The sequence below is a fragment of the Etheostoma spectabile genome, chromosome 15 (genome assembly GCF_008692095.1).
Source record: "Etheostoma spectabile isolate EspeVRDwgs_2016 chromosome 15, UIUC_Espe_1.0, whole genome shotgun sequence".
Classification (NCBI taxonomy): domain Eukaryota; kingdom Metazoa; phylum Chordata; class Actinopteri; order Perciformes; family Percidae; genus Etheostoma; species Etheostoma spectabile.
Genome location: NC_045747.1, coordinates 31,667,577 through 31,685,915, shown reverse-complemented (window position 1 = coordinate 31,685,915; position 18,339 = coordinate 31,667,577). Strand labels below are relative to the sequence as shown.

The 18,339-nt window shown below is 44.8% G+C and overlaps 1 protein-coding gene across 1 annotated transcript in view; it reads left to right on the top strand.

Annotated features, from left to right (window-relative positions):
- LOC116702990 (cationic trypsin) overlaps positions 1–18,339 on the top strand; it is a 36,772-nt gene that overhangs the window by 4,875 nt on the left and 13,558 nt on the right. The window contains exon 2 of the mRNA XM_032537559.1: positions 2,905–2,932. Within this exon, the coding sequence (XP_032393450.1) occupies positions 2,905–2,932 (28 nt within the window). The remainder of the gene's footprint in view (positions 1–2,904; positions 2,933–18,339) is intronic.

Genomic DNA, 18,339 nt, shown 5'->3' with positions numbered 1-18,339 from the left:
TAAACGTCAAAAAAAGTGTCAAAAGCGTCAAAAGTGTTGAAAAAAAGGGACAAAAACATAGGAAAAAACGTCAACAAAAGTGTTGATTTTCAATTTTGACTGAAAGACAACACGAGGGTTAAAAAGACATAACACTCCCAGTTTTACATGTTGATACTTGAAGAACATTTTGATAAAAAATATAAAAAATAATGTCACCTACCTACTTCACGGCACATTTTTAATGCAGTACTTTAACTTGTAAAGGAGTGTTTTTAAACTGCAGCTTTGCTACTTTTACTCAAGTAAAGGATCTTCTTCTACTACTGATGTGTCGTGGAGTACAAGGAAGCATGACGCTGCAAAACATGGACAAGTAAATAGTCATATTTATCATTAAAAGGTTGCTCTATGATGAGATGTGATGTCCAGTTTCTAGAGTAAAGCTTATAGGATGTTAAAGGGACAGAAAGGGACATGGAGTTTGGTGTAGCCTCCTACAGTTCTACTACATACAGTACTACATACTGCATACAGTACTACATACAGTACTACATACCACATACCACACACTACTCACCACATACTACAATACAACTTTTTATTGTGGTATTACTACTGTAATGATGTCTCTCTACATACTACTCTCCCCTGATGTCTCTCTACTGATGTCTCTCTACTGTTGTCTCTCTACTATTGTCTCTCTACTGTTTTCTCTCTACTATTGTCTCTCTACTGATGTCTCTCTACTGATGTCTCTCTACTATTGTCTCTCTACTGATGTCTCTCTACTAATGTCTCTCTACTATTGTCTCTCTACTGTTGTCTCTCTACTGTTGTCTCTCTACATACTACATACTACCTATATGTGTCTCTCTGTTGTATTAGCGTATCATCTATATGACGTTTACTGGCTTACTGTGTCTCTCTACTGTATTCTCTCTAGGTCTCTACATTGAATGTCTCTCTACTGAGTCTTAACTGTGTCTCTCGATGTTACTGTTGTCTCCATCTACTGTTCTCTTACGGATGTCTCTACTGACATGCTCTCTATCTGTTGTCTTGCTACGCTCGTGTCTCTCTACGTGCTCGCTCTTCTGATTGTCTTCGATGTCTCGGTCTACATCTACTCTCTGACGGTGTCTCTCTACTGTTATAGTCTCTGAGTCTCTCAATGATGTCTCATATGTGTGTCTGTCTACTGTGTTCTAATGATGTTCTTTACGTGTAAGTTGTCTCTATGAATGGTCTCTTACTGTTGTTCTCGTTACTGATATCTCTTCTTATCTCACTGTTGTCTCTCTACTGATGGTCTCTTTACTGTTGTCTCTTCGGTGTCTATACTGATGTTCGCTATATAATGTCTCTCTCTTTTACTGTAATGTCCTCTCTACTAGTACTCCTCTTACGGTTATCTCTCTTCGGTTGCTCTCTACGATGTCTCTATAATCTATCTCTCTTGTGTCTCTCTAATTGTCTCTCACTGTGTCTCTCCTGATCTACTCTCTACTGTTGTCTACTTATGAGTCTCTCTACTCTTTAGGTCTCTCTACTGTGGCATCTACGGATTACTACTTCTCTTGACTGTTGCTTCTGTCTACTGATGTCTCTTTACTGTGTCTCTACTTTTACTGATGTCTAGCAGTATCTCACATACTGAGCTTCTATACTGATGCCTCTACTGTTTGTCTCTCATGATGTCTCTATACGGTTGTCTCTGTACTGTTGTCCTATACTATCTCTCTACTTGGACTGTGTTCTTCTTATCTTTAATGATGTCTCTACTACTGTCTGTCTCTGGTCTTCTACTGGTCTCGTGTTTATGCTGTCTTCATCTACGTTGTCTCTCTTTTTGGATGTCTCTCTAAGCTGTTACTCTCCCCTTGAGTCCCCCCCCCCTACCTGATGGTCTCGTTGAACTGTTGTCTCTCTGTTGGTCTCTACATTCTCTCTACTGATGTCTCTCTACTGTTGTCTACTCTACTGATGTCTCGTCTACTGTTGTCTCGTCTACTGTTGTCTCTCTACTACTACTCTCTATGTTCTCTCTACTGTTAGTCTCTTTACTGGCTCTTACGAGTCTCTCTAATGTTGTCTTCTTTTGATGTTTATACTGCTGTCTCTACACCTACTCTTCTTACGTATGGGCATAGGCATTTGTACCCCCGCAATATTAAGAAGAGGAAGATTTGTCCCCCTTTAAAAAAAAACCCCAAAAAACCTATATGAAACAACCCACGCTTCAAAAAGCGGTTAAAATAACGGTTCAGGGGCTCAAAACATGCAGAAAAACCAGAACGAGTCCCAAAGAAACACAACACCGGGGCGGAAGAAACGCAACAGGAAAGTGAAAAACCTAAAATAGATTTCTGAGATTTAACACTCAGCTGTGCCAGAATATGATGTGTTAGATGGCAGGATTCCTAAAGGATTGAACATCCAAAACACTGTGATGTACAGGTAGCAACAGGAGAATAATTATTTCCTTGTACATAAATAATACATTTTAACCGTAAATTGTTGCAATAATAAAATCCACCGGAATCAGATTGAATCAAGTATTTGACGCCCAATTTTTATATTTTATGGGTTAGTGTGTAAAGTTGAAAGATACCATTGCCCTTGGGGGGGGGTAGTACCGTCATGACACATACTCTATTTGCGTTCTGTTTGTCTTCATTTATCTTGGGTTTGACTTTGAACTCAAATATCAGCCTCGCCCAATCTCAAACCAGTTTGGTTATGTTCTTGACATAGCTTCGTGAAATGTAGAATATTTCTTTCAAAAGTAGTGTGGTGATGTGTGAGTTAGGTGGTGTGTGTGTGTGTGTGTGTTGTGTGTGTGTGTGTGTGGTTTGGCGAACACATGATCATTTTCTAAAGATGGAACTAATCCGTTTGGTTTATGGTATCTCATACAGGTGTAAGCCAAACCAACAGAACACTTCAGAAGGTGAGTCATGTGGCAAGCCTCATTTAATGCCACAAACACCACAAACACACCACCACACACCACACCACACACACACTTCAAACAGGTTTTAAAAAATGCAAACTCAACTAGAATCCAGTCCAGGCTTGAAGAGTCATGGTAATCAAATAACTTGTTTCTATACCCAGCCCTTTCAGCTAATTTTTACATTTTAAATTCGGTGTACGGATTGAACAAACAAGATGTTGGCAGTTACATTTTTCAACAATGAACAGAGTTTGGCCCTTGCATTTAGTCGTATGTTAAGTTAATTATGCTAATCCCTTCGGCTCTTGGGATCATTTTTTTAAAAGGGATGGATCTTTTTGGAAGGTCATGAAATATTGGTTGTAGGATTCCTTGGTATAGATCAGTCCACGAGTAGATGCGGTCGACACACCATCGGGCTGAAGCAAGTAGGCGGGAGTCCACATGCGAAGCCTCTCTCAAACGCAACAGGACTCCTCGTAAACAAAACCTAGACAGACACGGGGAGTTGCGGCTCCACTGTGCCTCCGTCGCTTAGTCACTTTGGTAAGTGTGGACTTTGGTGTTTTAAAAGGGGTAGTTCGGATACACCAAAGTCTCACAGTAACAAACAAACTAACTGACGGAGGCAGCGGATTCGACAGCAAACTCCCGTGTTTGCGAGGCTAAAAAGACTGTTTTTGTCAAGGAGTATGGCGGCGGTGAAAGAGTAGCGGAGAAACGGCTTCAGTTTCCGATGTAAAGGCGGTAACAGAAAACGTTATTGGTCGCCCTCCTGCACGCTGACATCACTTCCTCTGACATCAACTCTCCTCTGGACATCATTCCTCTGACTGCTCCCGCAGTTTTTGTGGCATGCACAGCTCAACACCATCACCAGGATAGTAGAGGAGAGGTTAAACGCCCCCCTAGGGGCGTGGCCCTGGCAGGCAGTTAACAGCAGCGACGGGACACTTTGCGGAGGCTCCTGATCAACAGCCAGTGGGTCTGGACTGCTGCTCATGCTTCCCCAGGTGAGCTTGGTCCGATCCAGGACCAGTGGGGGAATGAAACTCAGTACATTTTACCTACGGACTAAGGTGGGGGAACTCTATTTGGAAAACCCTGACAGGGAACATTTTACGCATTATACACCTTTTAATTCAGTGAGGTTTAAGCAGACTTTTACTTGAGGGGAGACCTTAAAGGCGTCATGACCTCGAACTCTGAAGTCGGAGCTGGGAATGAAAGTCACACTAAAACAACTAGATTTCACTGTGGGCGGTTGCTCTATTTCAGGGGAAGCCAGTCATAACAAAACAGGTGTTATAACACCAACACATCGCCTGTTGTTGTGGCCAGAAACAGCATAACAACATTCCATTCAATTTTTATCATAACAAGAGTTTATCGCGGAAATACTTTACAGGTAGGCAGGTCTAGACCGATCTATAATTACAGGAGAGCAGGTCTAGGACTCCCCTCCCTCCCGCTCTATAATTTACAGATAGAGCATGTCTAGACCGCTCTCAATTTAAGATAGAGGAGGTCTAGACTTGCTCTTTGATAATTATACAGATAGAGCAGGTCTAGACCCCCCCCCGCTCGATAATTTACACAGATAGGCAGGGTTCTAGACCGATCTATAATGGACAAAGCACCAACAATTCTAGTAATTCCCCAAGGGCGAGCATTAGTAACAACAGGCGCGAGGAAAAACTCCCTTCTAGGAAGAAACCTGGGACAGAACCCAATAGCAGGCGTTACAGGTTAGCGTGGCATAGCAGGCATAGGGTGGACGTAGCAGGGTTGCAGAGCGTAGCAGGGTGTAGTTCAGGCAGGACCACGAGCGACAGCTGCACACCAAGGTCTGTGATATTCCTAATCCAAGGAAAGGTGTACACAGATAGAGTGAGACAGAAGAAATGAGACAAAAGTGCTAATAAACTTGTTACTACAGTGTGATTCAAGAGCAAGCTATGTTGATTTTGAGCTAAAAAACACTAAAGGCCATGGACAGCGGAGAAATTGACGTAGTTGAGAACCTGTTTTGTGTAAGGAACGAACTCTTTGCAAGATGTGGCACCACAGAATCAAAGTAAAGTGAACGCTGGTTTAAGCAGGGGAAACTTCCAGGCCATGCATGGATTTCAAACTATGACGTCTTAGTGGATTACCAACAGTAACCTTGGAAACGGTGGTCCCAGCTCTTTTCAGGTCCTGGACCAGCTACCTCCGGGTAGTTCTGGTCGGGTTGCGCACATTCTTAGGATACTGAGACCCCCCGAGGTGAGATCTTGCATGGAGCCCCAGTCCGAGGGAGACTGACAGTCATGTTAGGCTTCTTCAATTTGCAAATTGCTCCAACAGGGGACCTGTCTTCACAAAAGCGCTTGGACATGTCCCAGCCCCCCCATAGTACTGGCCAGCCTGGTGGAGGGGATGATAAGAGAATTCAGTTTTTAAAGTCTTTTATTGCTATTTCTTTGTAGTTGTTTCTTAATGTGTGGATAATTTCCTACGTATGTATAACTTTCATTATATGTACATTACAATACCAGGTTTCTTCACAAGCCGGTCTGTGTTTTTTCAGTCGCTGCGCCAAACAAAAGGCAATAAATTTCCGCTGTGCATATACCAGCAGATAACAAGAGCCTTAGATCGAGGTCAGTTAGAGTAATGCCGCACAGGGGCTCTGGGGGGCGTTAGGCATGCGACCCCTCCTTACAATCAACACCTGTGAATCCTTCTGTGTGTGTGTGTTTTAATAAAGGGACGAGCTGCAAAGGAAAGTGTTGAAGTTTCACTAGAGCTGCGCTGCGGAAAGGCTGCTCGTGGTAGATTCCCTTTTGAACTGTCAATTTAACTGCTCATTGGCCGTCTGAGTCTCGTTTTCTTGCTTGACCGTCATTATTTAGTAAAAGTTAAAGGTATGAACCTGCCGTGGACAATTGGTCTCTAGGTCTTTGGACGCTCTGGTCTTGGCATGTTAGTAGTGGATCTTAATGATTGTATGGGGTGGACAAGGTGCTTATGCAGATAACAACCTCAAACAGGTGCATCTAATTTAGGATAATAAATTGAGTGTGGGGGGGGGGGGGAATTCTGAAGACAGACAACAGGTCTTTGAGTGGTCAGAATCTAGCTGATAGAAGGGTCCAAATACTTATTGCAGTTGTATCATACAAATAAAAAAGTAAACAATATCATTAGATTATGTCTTTAACCGTGGACATGCACCTACGAGGACATCAGGACCCTCCATGATTTCTAAGTGGGAGGAAACTGGCAAAATAGCGAGGGTGTTAAATACTTATTATATCACTGTATCTGTTTTCTCACTTCTTTCTTATAATCATGGGGGCCTCTGTGTTTCAGGAGGCATACCGTCAGGTTTACCGTTTATCCGGACGTGCCAACCACAACAATCCACACATCCTAACGAGGTGTCCCGGCTGGTGTCTAAGCTCATCCTAACCCAAACTTAACTGATACAAACAAAACGACATCGCCTTGTGCTTCTGTCCTCTACCGTAACTTCACCAACTTCATCCGTCCGGTGTGTTGGCGCCGACCGACGGCACGTGACCCGGCCGGGACCCACCTGCTGGGTAAACGGATGGGAACAATCTCCAGTAGCGGCAGTGAGTTGGTTTAAATTTAGGATAATCGTGATGCTCGTTGGATTGCATCAGTTTGTAGTTGGTTTGTACTTTCTCCACAGCATTGGACTCGTTCTCTCCACCCAGTGTGCAATTTGTTGCCAATGAAGTAGCTACATAGCTTCAAAACGTAGCTTTAAGGAGCCGGATTGAGTTATCGCCCCTCTTCAATATCATGAGGTAATAACACATTCTCACTCCATCTGAAAATACAGGGGCCGTTGTCGTTGTTGTAAACACACGCTTGGTTGTTCTCATTTAGACATCATATAACACGCTTGGGTGTCTCCGTTAGCATCATATACACGCTTGTCGTCTCCTTTAGCATCATAAAAAATCGGCTTGGTTGTCTCCTTTAGGCGTCATAGAACACGCTTGGTTGTCTCCTTAGCGTCATATACACGCTGGTTGTCTCCTTAGCATCATATAACACGGTGGTCGTCTCCTTAGGCATCTAACACGCTTGGTCGGTCTCTTTGCGTCATATAAACACGCTTGGTTCTGTCTCCTGTAGCGTCATATAACACGGTGGTGTCTCCTGTAAGCGTCATATAACACGATTGGTCGTCCCTTTAGCGTCATATAACACCTGCTTGGTGTCTCGTTAGCGGTCATTTAACACGCTGGGTGTGCTTTAGCTTCATATAACACGCTGGTTGTCCCTTTAGCGTCATATAACACGCTTGGGTTGTACTCCTTTAGCACCATATAACACCTGCGGGTTGTCTACTTAGCGTCATTTAACCACGCTTGGTGTCTCCGTTAGCACCTATAACACCTGCTGGTTGTCTCCTTTAGCGTCATTTAACACGCTTGGTGTCTCCTTTAGCGTCATCTAACATGCGGTTGGTCGTCTCCTGGACGCCGTGATTTTGACAGAAAGTAGCCTGGAAGTAGCTTGATGCAAATTAGGGGCGGGCAACCGACCATGTTCTCTTCTTCAAAGTGCCCTGCAACGATCCCAGAATGCATTGCACGAATTAGCATAGACAAGGAATGGGGACACGGGAAAAAACGACGCTTTCAATGGACACGTAGAATGACGTGGTGGAATGTAACTACAAGTACTACATAAGTATTCCATATTGTGAGTTCTACGTATACTTCGGCTCCACTTCCTTTGGATGGGGGGGGGGGGGGGGGGGGCGGACTACATTAGCTGTAAAGAGCGCTAAGCGAGAATTTTGATGGATTTCACACAAGTTCTTGAGGGGACGTTTGTACGCTTATAGAAAACCAGCCATGAGACTGCGTTGCTGGAGTGTTTTGACCTAGTCAGATTTTGGAGACGTCAACCTACCGTCGTTTTCTTCTGAGAAAACCCCCGCACCTCGGTGATGAAGGAAAATTCAGCCAGGGCGACACTGCGGCTCGTGGGGTTGTTTTTCGATGAATCAGGCTTCGACAACACGCAATGTTGAATCTTTTCTTTCGTCTTCAGCTCCTCTTCCGTTCCCCAGAGGTGCAGGAGGCAGCGTTCCCGTGGTGTCCAAGCGCAGTGTAACAGAGTTATGGATCAATCACAAGCAACTTTTGTGCCGCTTCTGGCTGCGGGGGGGAGGACTCCGCCAGGTGAGTCCTCTGCACAACTATGATAACAAACACCATTACAGCTGCAGCGTAAACCTTAGTGGCGTGACGCGCCCTTTTTCTAGGCTACATTCAACGGGGAAACGCCAATCAGAGTTGCCATGTTTGTGGGCTCAAGGCACGATGAAACTCATCTGTCATGGGACCGGGCTGGGCATCGCGTATTTCTTATTTTTGTAGAAACGTTGGGCTAGGTTTCGTCGGCTATCATACAATGAATCATGTTGCAGTAAGGTGCAGTAAAAAGTACAATATGTTATCTAAGTGGGGAGTACAAGTGGCAAGTAGGAACATTGAAATACTTGAGTAAACTTGAAGTAACTTGGTTTATCACATATTGTATCATACTAATTTGTAGTTGCACATTTTTGAATTCCAACTTGTATATATTCAATATTATTTCTTATATTTGAGCATATATATTCCCATGTAAATTGAATGTGTATATATATGGGTATACTAGTATTCTTTGTATGATTTGTGCTGTGTGACTGATTTTGCTGCTGTCTGACCTGTCCAGGGGGACTCTGGCGTGCCGTTGGTGATAAAACGGATGCAATGGATCAGGATCGGAGTGGTGAGCTTGGAAAAGCTGTGCTCTGCGGGGTTCCCAGGAGTCTACGCCCGAGTGTCCCAGGACATTTCCTGCTCATACGGACCACATGATGGAATCGCTCACTGGTTTCGCTCTCAGCTCCTCGCTGCTGTCCTTCCCCCATCCTCTTCTCCTGTGGCTCTCGTAGGAGCTCTGACGGTCTGCGAATCGCTGGATCGCGCTCACGAGCCTCTGAGTATTACTTGTCTTCAGGAACAAGAAAAAAACAATAAGACACTTGATATAAAAACGTGATGACTGTGATTGATTTCTCATGGTTTGGTCTTAAATAATAAAGAAAGAGAGGAAAAAAGTAAGAAAATCTTTGGGATTGTGCAGCTTTTTCCTTTCTCTGTATTCCGGGGAGGTGTTTATTGTTTTCGGTTAGGGCTGCAAAGGACCATTATTTTCATAACAAATCACTGACAGTTAATTCTAAAAGCTCGATAAGTAAAAACTCATTTTGCTCATAAAATGTCCCGTCGCCCAAAGGGATGTATTCAAATTGTTTACTGAAAACTCAAAGATAATTACTTTATGGTCACGTAAATCTCAGAAATTGTTCCATTGGAGAAGCTGAACCAGAGAATATTTGGAGGTTTTGCTGCTAAAAGGAATTTATTACACTTTTTATGTTTTTTTCAAGAAGTTATTAAAGGTTATGCGAAGGGGAACCGTATTTAAATGAACAGATTTATCTCTGAAAATGATGAAATATGCCGATAACGATGAGTCTTTGTTGAAATGTTTGGAACGGCAGAAGTCTCTTGAATTTAAGTGTTTATGATCACAAATATTAATATGGGCCTAATTTGACAGGTGAATTGTAGTTAATGATGTGAATGTATTTATCGACTTTATTACCGGGGCGGAGCCAGGGCCCCGAAACATTCGGGGCTCAGCCAAAAAACTGTGGGTGGTGGTTCAGAATGTGGTCGTGTGTTTTTGAACCATTTGATAACAGGATGCCTAAAGATCTGGATGTCATTTGGTAAAAACATGAACAAGGAAAATATTGTCCTATGAAGAGGACATCTGTTTTTATCCTTTTAATTGTCCATCTTTATACGGTATCAGTCTCGGGTGTTTGGACAGCAGATCCAGTAGGGGACCCCAAACTTTCCTTCCCAAGCCAACATCAACCAGCTTCGAATGGGGGATCCGAGGCGTCCCAGGCCGGTTGGAGAGGTAATCTCTCCACCTAGTCCTGGGTCTTCCCCGAGGCCTCCTCCCAGCTGGCCGTCCCTCCACCTAGTCCGAGTCTGCCCCGAGGCCTCCTCCCAGTGCGGACGTCCCTCCACTAGTCCTGGGTTTCCCCGAGGCCTGTCCGAGCTGGACGTACCTCCACTAGTCCTTGGGTCTTCCCAAAGGCTCATCCCAGTGGGAGGGCTGGGAACACCTCCTTAGGGAGGCCCCAGGGGGTTGCAGCCCCCAACGTTGTCTTCAGGCAACGCTGCAACCGTTGACCACAGCTACCCCTACCCTGAATCAATGCCTAATCCTAGTGCCTGAAAGGAGACATTGGGGGATTAAAACACGATAAACCCTGGGGTGCACCCTACCAGAATCACTGTGGAGATTGATTTGTACTCCTGACACCTGAAGAGTCTTGATGTTCCTCTACTTCCATAGAATAGGTCCTGTAGGTCCCAATTCCCTGATCTTAAAGCAAGGTCATATTTCCTGCAAAAACCGGAATTTTGTCCATGGTTAACGGGTCCAGTCAGAGAGACTGAGGGGACAAGGACCCCAAGGCCATGTTCTCACCACATGGTACCTGGCTCCAATCTACTCTACTAGCCTTACTTGGTTTGCCATTATGATAAAAAGTCCCTGGTACCTGGTAACAGGTACATCTTTTAGACCACCTCAGTCGAGGTGAAAAACCTGTCAGGCGGATGTTGGGTCGGGGAGAACTCGTCGCTAATTGGTGCGTCATAATTGCTAGGACAGGGACGGGTGTTTGTTTTTTTTGCTGCCTCCAGCTTTGGGGGGGGTCAAGAGCAAAGCACGTGAACCCACAACTGATCAGAGTGCCTTCAATGTTGCAGACCCCCCACCCACCTTGATACCACAGACACCCACTGACACACTAACCACACAAACACACAATAAAGAAAACATTATTATTATTAATTATTATTAAGATTATTCTTAGAAACTAAATTCAGCAGAAGGACGCATGCGAGAATAAAACCCAAAACACAACGTTGAAGTTCTGTGTGTGTGTCGCGTCAAGCACGCTCGCCTCACAAGGCGGGCCAAATCAAAAATTAACAAAAAGGAGAACGGGGAGCCAAGCTGGTACAAGCAGGAGTTAATAATATGTATTAAAGACCCTCCACCATGGCTGACGCCGCCCGACCCAGGCTTTATACCTCTTAATCTGTAGGGATTAATCACAAACCTGTAATAGTGTAATGGACTGGTGTACGTTTTTAAGACATTAAACTACATGAAGTACAAAATTAGATTTACGATTTTTAATTATGGGGCTAATGTGTGAATAAAAAGGTTTTATCTTAACATTTGACGTATTCATTTTGATTTTCCTGTAAAGGAAGTGAATGAGGCTGGAAGAAGTATCAGATCCTTTACTGCAGTAAATATAGTACTAATACCAACACTGTGAAACTACTCGGACAAGTAAAAAAAGCATTCAAAATGTTGCTTAAAGGGTAATTAGGCGTCTAATTCATCTAATTGTAGTATATAATGAGTGGGGGGGGACATTGAAGACAGACTAACAGGTCTTTGAGGGGTCAGATCTAGCTGATAGACAGGTGTCAAATACTTATTTGCAGTTGTTCATACACATACTAGTTAAAACATCATAACATTGTGTTTCTGGATGTTTGTTTAGGTTATTTTTTTTTTTTTTTTTTTTATTTTTTTTTTTGTTTTTTTTTTTTTTTTTTTTTTTTTTTTTTTTTTTTTTGTCTCTCACAGTGGGAAGCCACAACGAGGACAATTTCCGACCCTCCATGATTTTCTAGTGGGAGAACTTGATATCTTCCCACTGTAAATATAAGGCGGTTTAATTTAATAAAAAAGATAATAATGTTTTGTTTGCTTCAGCTGTTAGACGACTGGACGCCGCGCTGAACTGGGGATGGAACAGACGGTTCGTTTTAAGAAGTAATACATGCACCGATCCCCCCCCCACCCCCAAAAACCACAGACACACAACAGACCCACAGAGACCCACTAACACACACACACACAACACAGAGGACACACACAGAGACACCACTAAACACATATAGAGGTGGTACCCGACCCAAGCCCGACGGGACCCGACGGGACCCGACGGGACCGTCGGACCCGACGGGAACCGACGGGCCCGACGGTACCCGACGGGTCGGGCCGGTTGGAACAGCTGTTAGGAGGAGGTCGGGTTCGGGTCGGGCTCGGTAAACACACCGCGATAAGGCGTTTTGAATTTAAAAACAGCTTATTATGGAGGTAATGGCGGCTGTTGCCCCGTGTGCATTGATGCTCATCATGGTGACATTTCTGAAATGCCTTCCTAATTGTTAATAAAAGCTAGGCTTTCCACAAAAAAAAACGTACATGTGTCAGTAGTATGAGAAAAAATGCGGATTTTAATGGGTCGGAGCTCGGGTCGGGCTCGGACGAAATACTTATGCCGTCGGCTTGGGTAGGGTGCGGTCAATTTTCTGTCGGATCGGGTCGGGCTCGGACAGAAAAATCCGGCCCGATCCGCACTCAACACAACACACACACATAGACATACAACAGACGGCACATAGAGACACACAGACAACACGAGTCACACACTAACACACACACGAACACCACATACACACCCACAGAGACACACCTAACACAGACACACATATAACACCCACAGAGACACACTAACACACACACACACAGAGACACACACATACACACAAAGACCCACTAACCCACATACACACCCACAGAGACACACACAGAGGACACACACATAAACACAATACACACAGAGACACACTAAACACCACACACACCCACAGAGGGGACCCCACAGAGGACACACACATAAAACAGAGGAAACACTAACACACCATAACACCCACAAGACACACACAGGACACACATAGAGACACACACTCACACAAATACACACCCACATAGACACACATGACACCACACTAGCACACACACTAAACACATACACACCCACAGAGAACACACTCTAAACACACACGCACAGACACACACACTGGGGAGTGGCTCCAGCCGATTTCAGGTGAAACATCAGAGGTCTTCTGTCCAGAAGAGTGCAGTAATAGGAACAGCTAAGATACTGAACCCTAAAATATAGAATATGAATACTATAAAAACAGAATTTTAGAGCTGGGTTTGTACGAGAATTATAAAAATAGATAAGTATTGTGGCAAGATTACAGCTGGGATGTACTGAATATAATATACGGTGGATATACTATAAAGAAGAAATTCTTACAGAATATGCAAATAGCCTAATTACTGTGGTTACAGAGTGTACAGTGGTATGTATATGAATAGAATCAGGCGGCTAGTTACTTAGACCGAATTTTTTACAGATAAGAGAATAATAGTTAGGCTAAAATGAGCAGTATAACCAATGATTTAAAGGTAAACCAAATAAAGTTTGGGCAGAAACTATCTGAATTAAAGTGCAGTGGAAAAGTAATTGCATGTCACAGTAAAGTACGGTGTTGCAGATGTAAATGTAAACACAATTGGTACTGTAAATAACAGTCAGCAGTGCAGAATTGAAATGTAAGTAGTGCAAAAAGATGAGATAATAAACAGTTGTTCACTATAGCAAAAGTCAGCACCGTGCAGGTGAATACATTAGTATTGCAGATAACAAAATGGAGCCAGGGTGAGGAGGGAGAGGAGAGTCGATTCCAGTATATGTGGGGAGGTGGGATCAATGAGATTAGAGTTACATAAGACACAGCTCTGGGGAAAAAACTGTTCTTTAGTCTGCTGTACTGGTCATGGTCCTGCGTCCGGAGAGCCTGAACGCCTGCTGGAGGGCAGGAGAGAGAAACAGTCTGTGGCTGGGTGAGAGGAGCCTTCAGGATGCTGCCGATGGGGGGTAGGGAGTCCCAGTGATGGGGGGTAGTGGAGTACCAGTGATGGGGGGTAGTGGAAGTACTAGTGATGGGGGTAGTGGAGTCCCAGTGTGCTGCAGTGCCTGCGCTCTGCCAACGAACCAGCTCCCATACCACACTGTTGCCCAGCTGGTCAGGCTGTTCACCAGGATAGTCGGGAAAGGTGATTCTTCCTCAGTGTCCTCAGGAAGACGAGGCTGGTGAGCCCTTCTGACCAGGCAGGAGAGTGTTGGTTGACCAGACAGTTCTGCTGAGATGTGGATCCCCAGAAACTTGAAAGGGAGACACGCTCAACAGCCATTACATCGTGTGGATGGTGTCGTGCGTGCCTTTGGCTCTTTCTGGAAGTCCACGATGAGCTCCTTGGTTTTGGTGGTGTTGGAGGAGCTGGTTATTTTCAGTGCCCATGGGGCCAGGTGATGGATCTCTTCCATAGGCAGTCTCATCAGTTGTTGCTGTGAGACCAATCACCGTAGTGTCGTCGCAAACTTGATGAGGGAATTAGATTTGTACCAAGGCTTTCAGTAGGAGGTAGAAGAGGGAGTAGAGAACCGGGCTCAGCACACAGCCCTGTGGTACCCCAGTGTTGAGTGTGATTGAGTGGAGCAGTGGAGCCTGATCGAACATTCTGGGGTCTGTTGGTAAGAAAGTCCAAAATCCAGTTGCACGTAGAGGTGTGATGCCAAGGTCTCCAAAAGGTTTTTTTTGGCTATTAACTTGGCCGGGGATGACAGTGTTGAATGCTGAGCTGAAGTCAACAAACAGATCGTGCATAAGGTTTTATTGTCCAGATGGTGAGCACAGAGGCAGTGCCATGGGAAACTGCATCTCGGTGCTCCTATTGCTCGGTAGCAAATGGTGTGAGTTTAATGTTGATGGTAGCGAGTCTTTTAGGTGTGACCAGGATCAGCGCTCAAAGCACTTGCAGTACGGTGGGTGTGAGTGCTACCGGCGGTAGTTGTTAAGGCACTTCGGGCTGGAGTGGTGGCAATGGCCCAAATGGAAGTGCTAAAGAGTGTGGGTACAGCTGCTTGGGCAAGAGGACAGGTAAGATGTCCTGTAAAACTCCCAGCGTCCAGGGATGTTATCCGGTCCAGCAGCCTTGTGCGTGCTGATCCTGCTCAGTGCCTTGGCAGACATCTGCGGAGAAGAGTGTGAGGGGGGGTGGGTCGCTGAGGTTGGAGCTTGGTGGCAAGTTTCTCTATTGTTCTGTTCACACGAGCATAAAATTCATAAGATCGGTCAGGAGTGACAGCAGTGGCTGCGGGGGTGGAGTGAGGGGTTTTGTAGTCACTGATGGCCTGAATGCCCTAGCGGGCAGCGTTGGAAAAGTGTTCCCTCTATCTTCAGCTTGTAGCAGTGCTTGGCCTCTTTGATTCCCTTTTAAGAGTGCTCTGATGGTCTATAGGCCTGTGGGTCTCTTGATCTGAAGGCAGTATTGCGTGTCTTCATAGGAGTCGTACTTTACTGTTCATCCATGGATTCTGATTTGGGTATGTGGTGATCTGCTCTGGGTTGTAACAGTGTCTATGGTGGTGTAATATGATCCAGTACAGAGGAGGTGTAGCAGTCATGTCCGTGGAGAGCCATGGTGGCTGCAAGCAAACATATACAGTCTGTGTGTTATGCCTAACCTGTAGAAGTGAGGAATCTGCTCCTGCAGGCCACACCTTGATGGTCTCACTGATGCGAACGCGGTGAGAGAGGTGCATATTTGGGGGTGAGGGACAAAGAAAGGTGATCTGACTGTCCCGGGGGGGAGGGTGTCGCAACGAAGGCTCCAGCCATGTGTGTGTAAACATGGTCGGAAGTTTTTTTACTCTGGTGTGACAAGAAACTGCTGGTGAAATTTTTGTGCCACTGCTTTTAGTTTTGAATGATTAAAATCACAGCAACAATAACTCAGCTCCGGGTGAACGGGTCTGTTGGTACTGATGGACTGCGTGAAGGTCTGTCATAGCAAGACCTGGCGTTCAGCTTCCGGGGGGAATATAGGACGCCAGTGAATAATCGTATGACTCCCGTGGTAGATAGAACGGTCTACATTTAACCATGAGAAAACTCAAGGGTAGTGAACAATGTCTCCCAACAATAGCAGCGTTTGTGCACCGAGCTGTGTAATGAAACACAATCCCCACCTCTGGTCTTGCGGAGCCTATCTAGTGTTCTATCCGCACGGAAGTGTGGGAGTCCAGCAAGACTCAATAGCCATTGTCCGAATTCCACTGTTTAATCATGTTTCATGAAGATTAGGACATTAAAGTCCAAAAAAGTCCTCGCAGTGTAAAGGCTGAGCGGATCTCCATTTTGTTCATCAGCAACCGTACCTTTGCAAGGAAAGCTGGGGTAAAAAGAGAGCCGGTGTGGGTGGTTAGCTCAGCTTATGCTCTAGTCCTTCCGCGCTCCACGCCTTTGTTTACGATCTCGACGCCGCCGCGAAGCACGTCGCCCGGCCCGGGCCCAGAGTGCGTAGCCTCGGGTCTTCTGGCTATTTTAGGTAAGAGTCGAAGATTGTCCCTAAAACTGTCGGGAAATTAGGAAACCAATATCCAAAAGCTCACGTCGGTGTACGATGGTAAAGGCACAATGTTCTGAACCGAACATGACCCGAAATGAGGATGAAAAAATATCGCAAGATTGCAGAATTTGGAGAGTAAGATTGCGATGTACTCGCGGCCGCGTTCTGGTCCATCTAGATATGGATATTAATGTTTTTGATGATATATAATCAGCAAATAAAACTTCCAAAACCAAATCAGGATTGGCTCACAGCTGCATTTCGACTCCCACGAGCGGACGCCAGCCCAGATGCGCCGGGGTGTTGCAGCTTACGTTTCAGTTTCTCCAGCAGCAGCGAGGAGCGGCAGCGGGCCGGAGGCTGAGGAGCGGTTTGGATAGAAGGGCGTGTGCGGTATGTGAGCGTGCCTGGAACATGAGAAGACAGAGACAACGCACCTGACAGGAGGTTCCCCACCCACTCCAGCCGCAGGATAAACGGGCTGCAATGGTTCCAGGCCACAGTCAGAAGAGTTGCCATCATGGAGGGGACGATGCTGGTTCGGGTAGTAGTGGCCTGGTTCTCTCCGCTACAGGTCAGTGGCTCAGTCCTGGGACTCAGGCTAAAACTCATTTTTCAATTTAGATGGTTGTTTGTGTAAAAGATGAATACATGTAACTGTCGTTAAGTTCATTTTGGTGCTGATAATTTTTTAATTAAGGTGAACGACAAAAATGTAAAAAGGTGTGTGCCGTGCGTGTGTGTGTAATTCAATTGGAGCGTTTCATAAAAGCAACTCTTAATGGTACTTTTATGAAGAAAGAAGAAAGAAACATAAAATAAAATAAAATAAAATAAACTTGCACATGAGTGGAATACAAATCTACGGATGAGGATTAGCGACACTGGGGAATGTGATTGAGTGAGAAATCTGAGATTAAGTCAGAAACTCCAAATTACAATTTTCACCAATAGCTCTAATCCTCTTCCGTCAAACGGAAATAACATTACGTTACAATACCAAAAAATACAAGAAGCACAGAATGTAGTGCCAGAGGGTTTTTCGGGGGGGGAGGGGGGGGAACGCACTTTGCACAATTTTAGATACTTTTCGTGTTATCCAACGTTTAAGTGACTTAATAGAGAATTCTGTAAGAAAAAGGTGTAAATTATGAGTTAGTTAGGAAATGTCTGCTGTTGCTAAGCGACAGATAACCGGATGCTATGAAGTGATCTGAGCTGCACGCCAGAGGAGAACGTCTCTCACAGCGGAAACCGGGTGGATCTCCAAGTCGCTAATGGACTAATCTAATGACTGTGGCGACGTAGCGTTAACGAAAAGAAAAAACGTAACCCCATGGTGTTTGTTGTCTGTGGGTCAATTTGACCACATTAAAAAAAAAAAAAATTATATAACAATGTAACGGTCGTCAAAATAAGCGCCGGAAATGTAAACAACACAAAAACGACAATAAATAGCCCTCAAAAAAAACATCGGAAAAAAGCACCAAAAGAACAAGAAGGAGTGACCAAAAGTCAGACAAAAAGCGATAAAACATCTTGACCATATTGACCCCAAAAATTGGACAAATGAGGGAAAATAAAGCAACATGAAGGACAATACACGGAGGGCAACATGAAAGACAACATGAGGACAACATGAGACAACAGAAGGCAACTGATAGACAACAGAGGACCCAACATGAAGACAAACATGAAGACACCCGAGGGCAAAACATGAGGACCAACATAGGACAAACATGTAGGACAACAGGAGGGCATATGAGGACAAACATGAGGACAACATGAGGGACAACATGAGGCAACATGAGGACAAAATGAGGGCAAATGAGGACAACATGAGGGACAACTGAGGGCAACTGAGGGCAACATGAGGACAACATTGAGGGCAATATGAGGCAACAGAGGGCAGCATGCAAGGCAACATGAGGACAACATGAGGA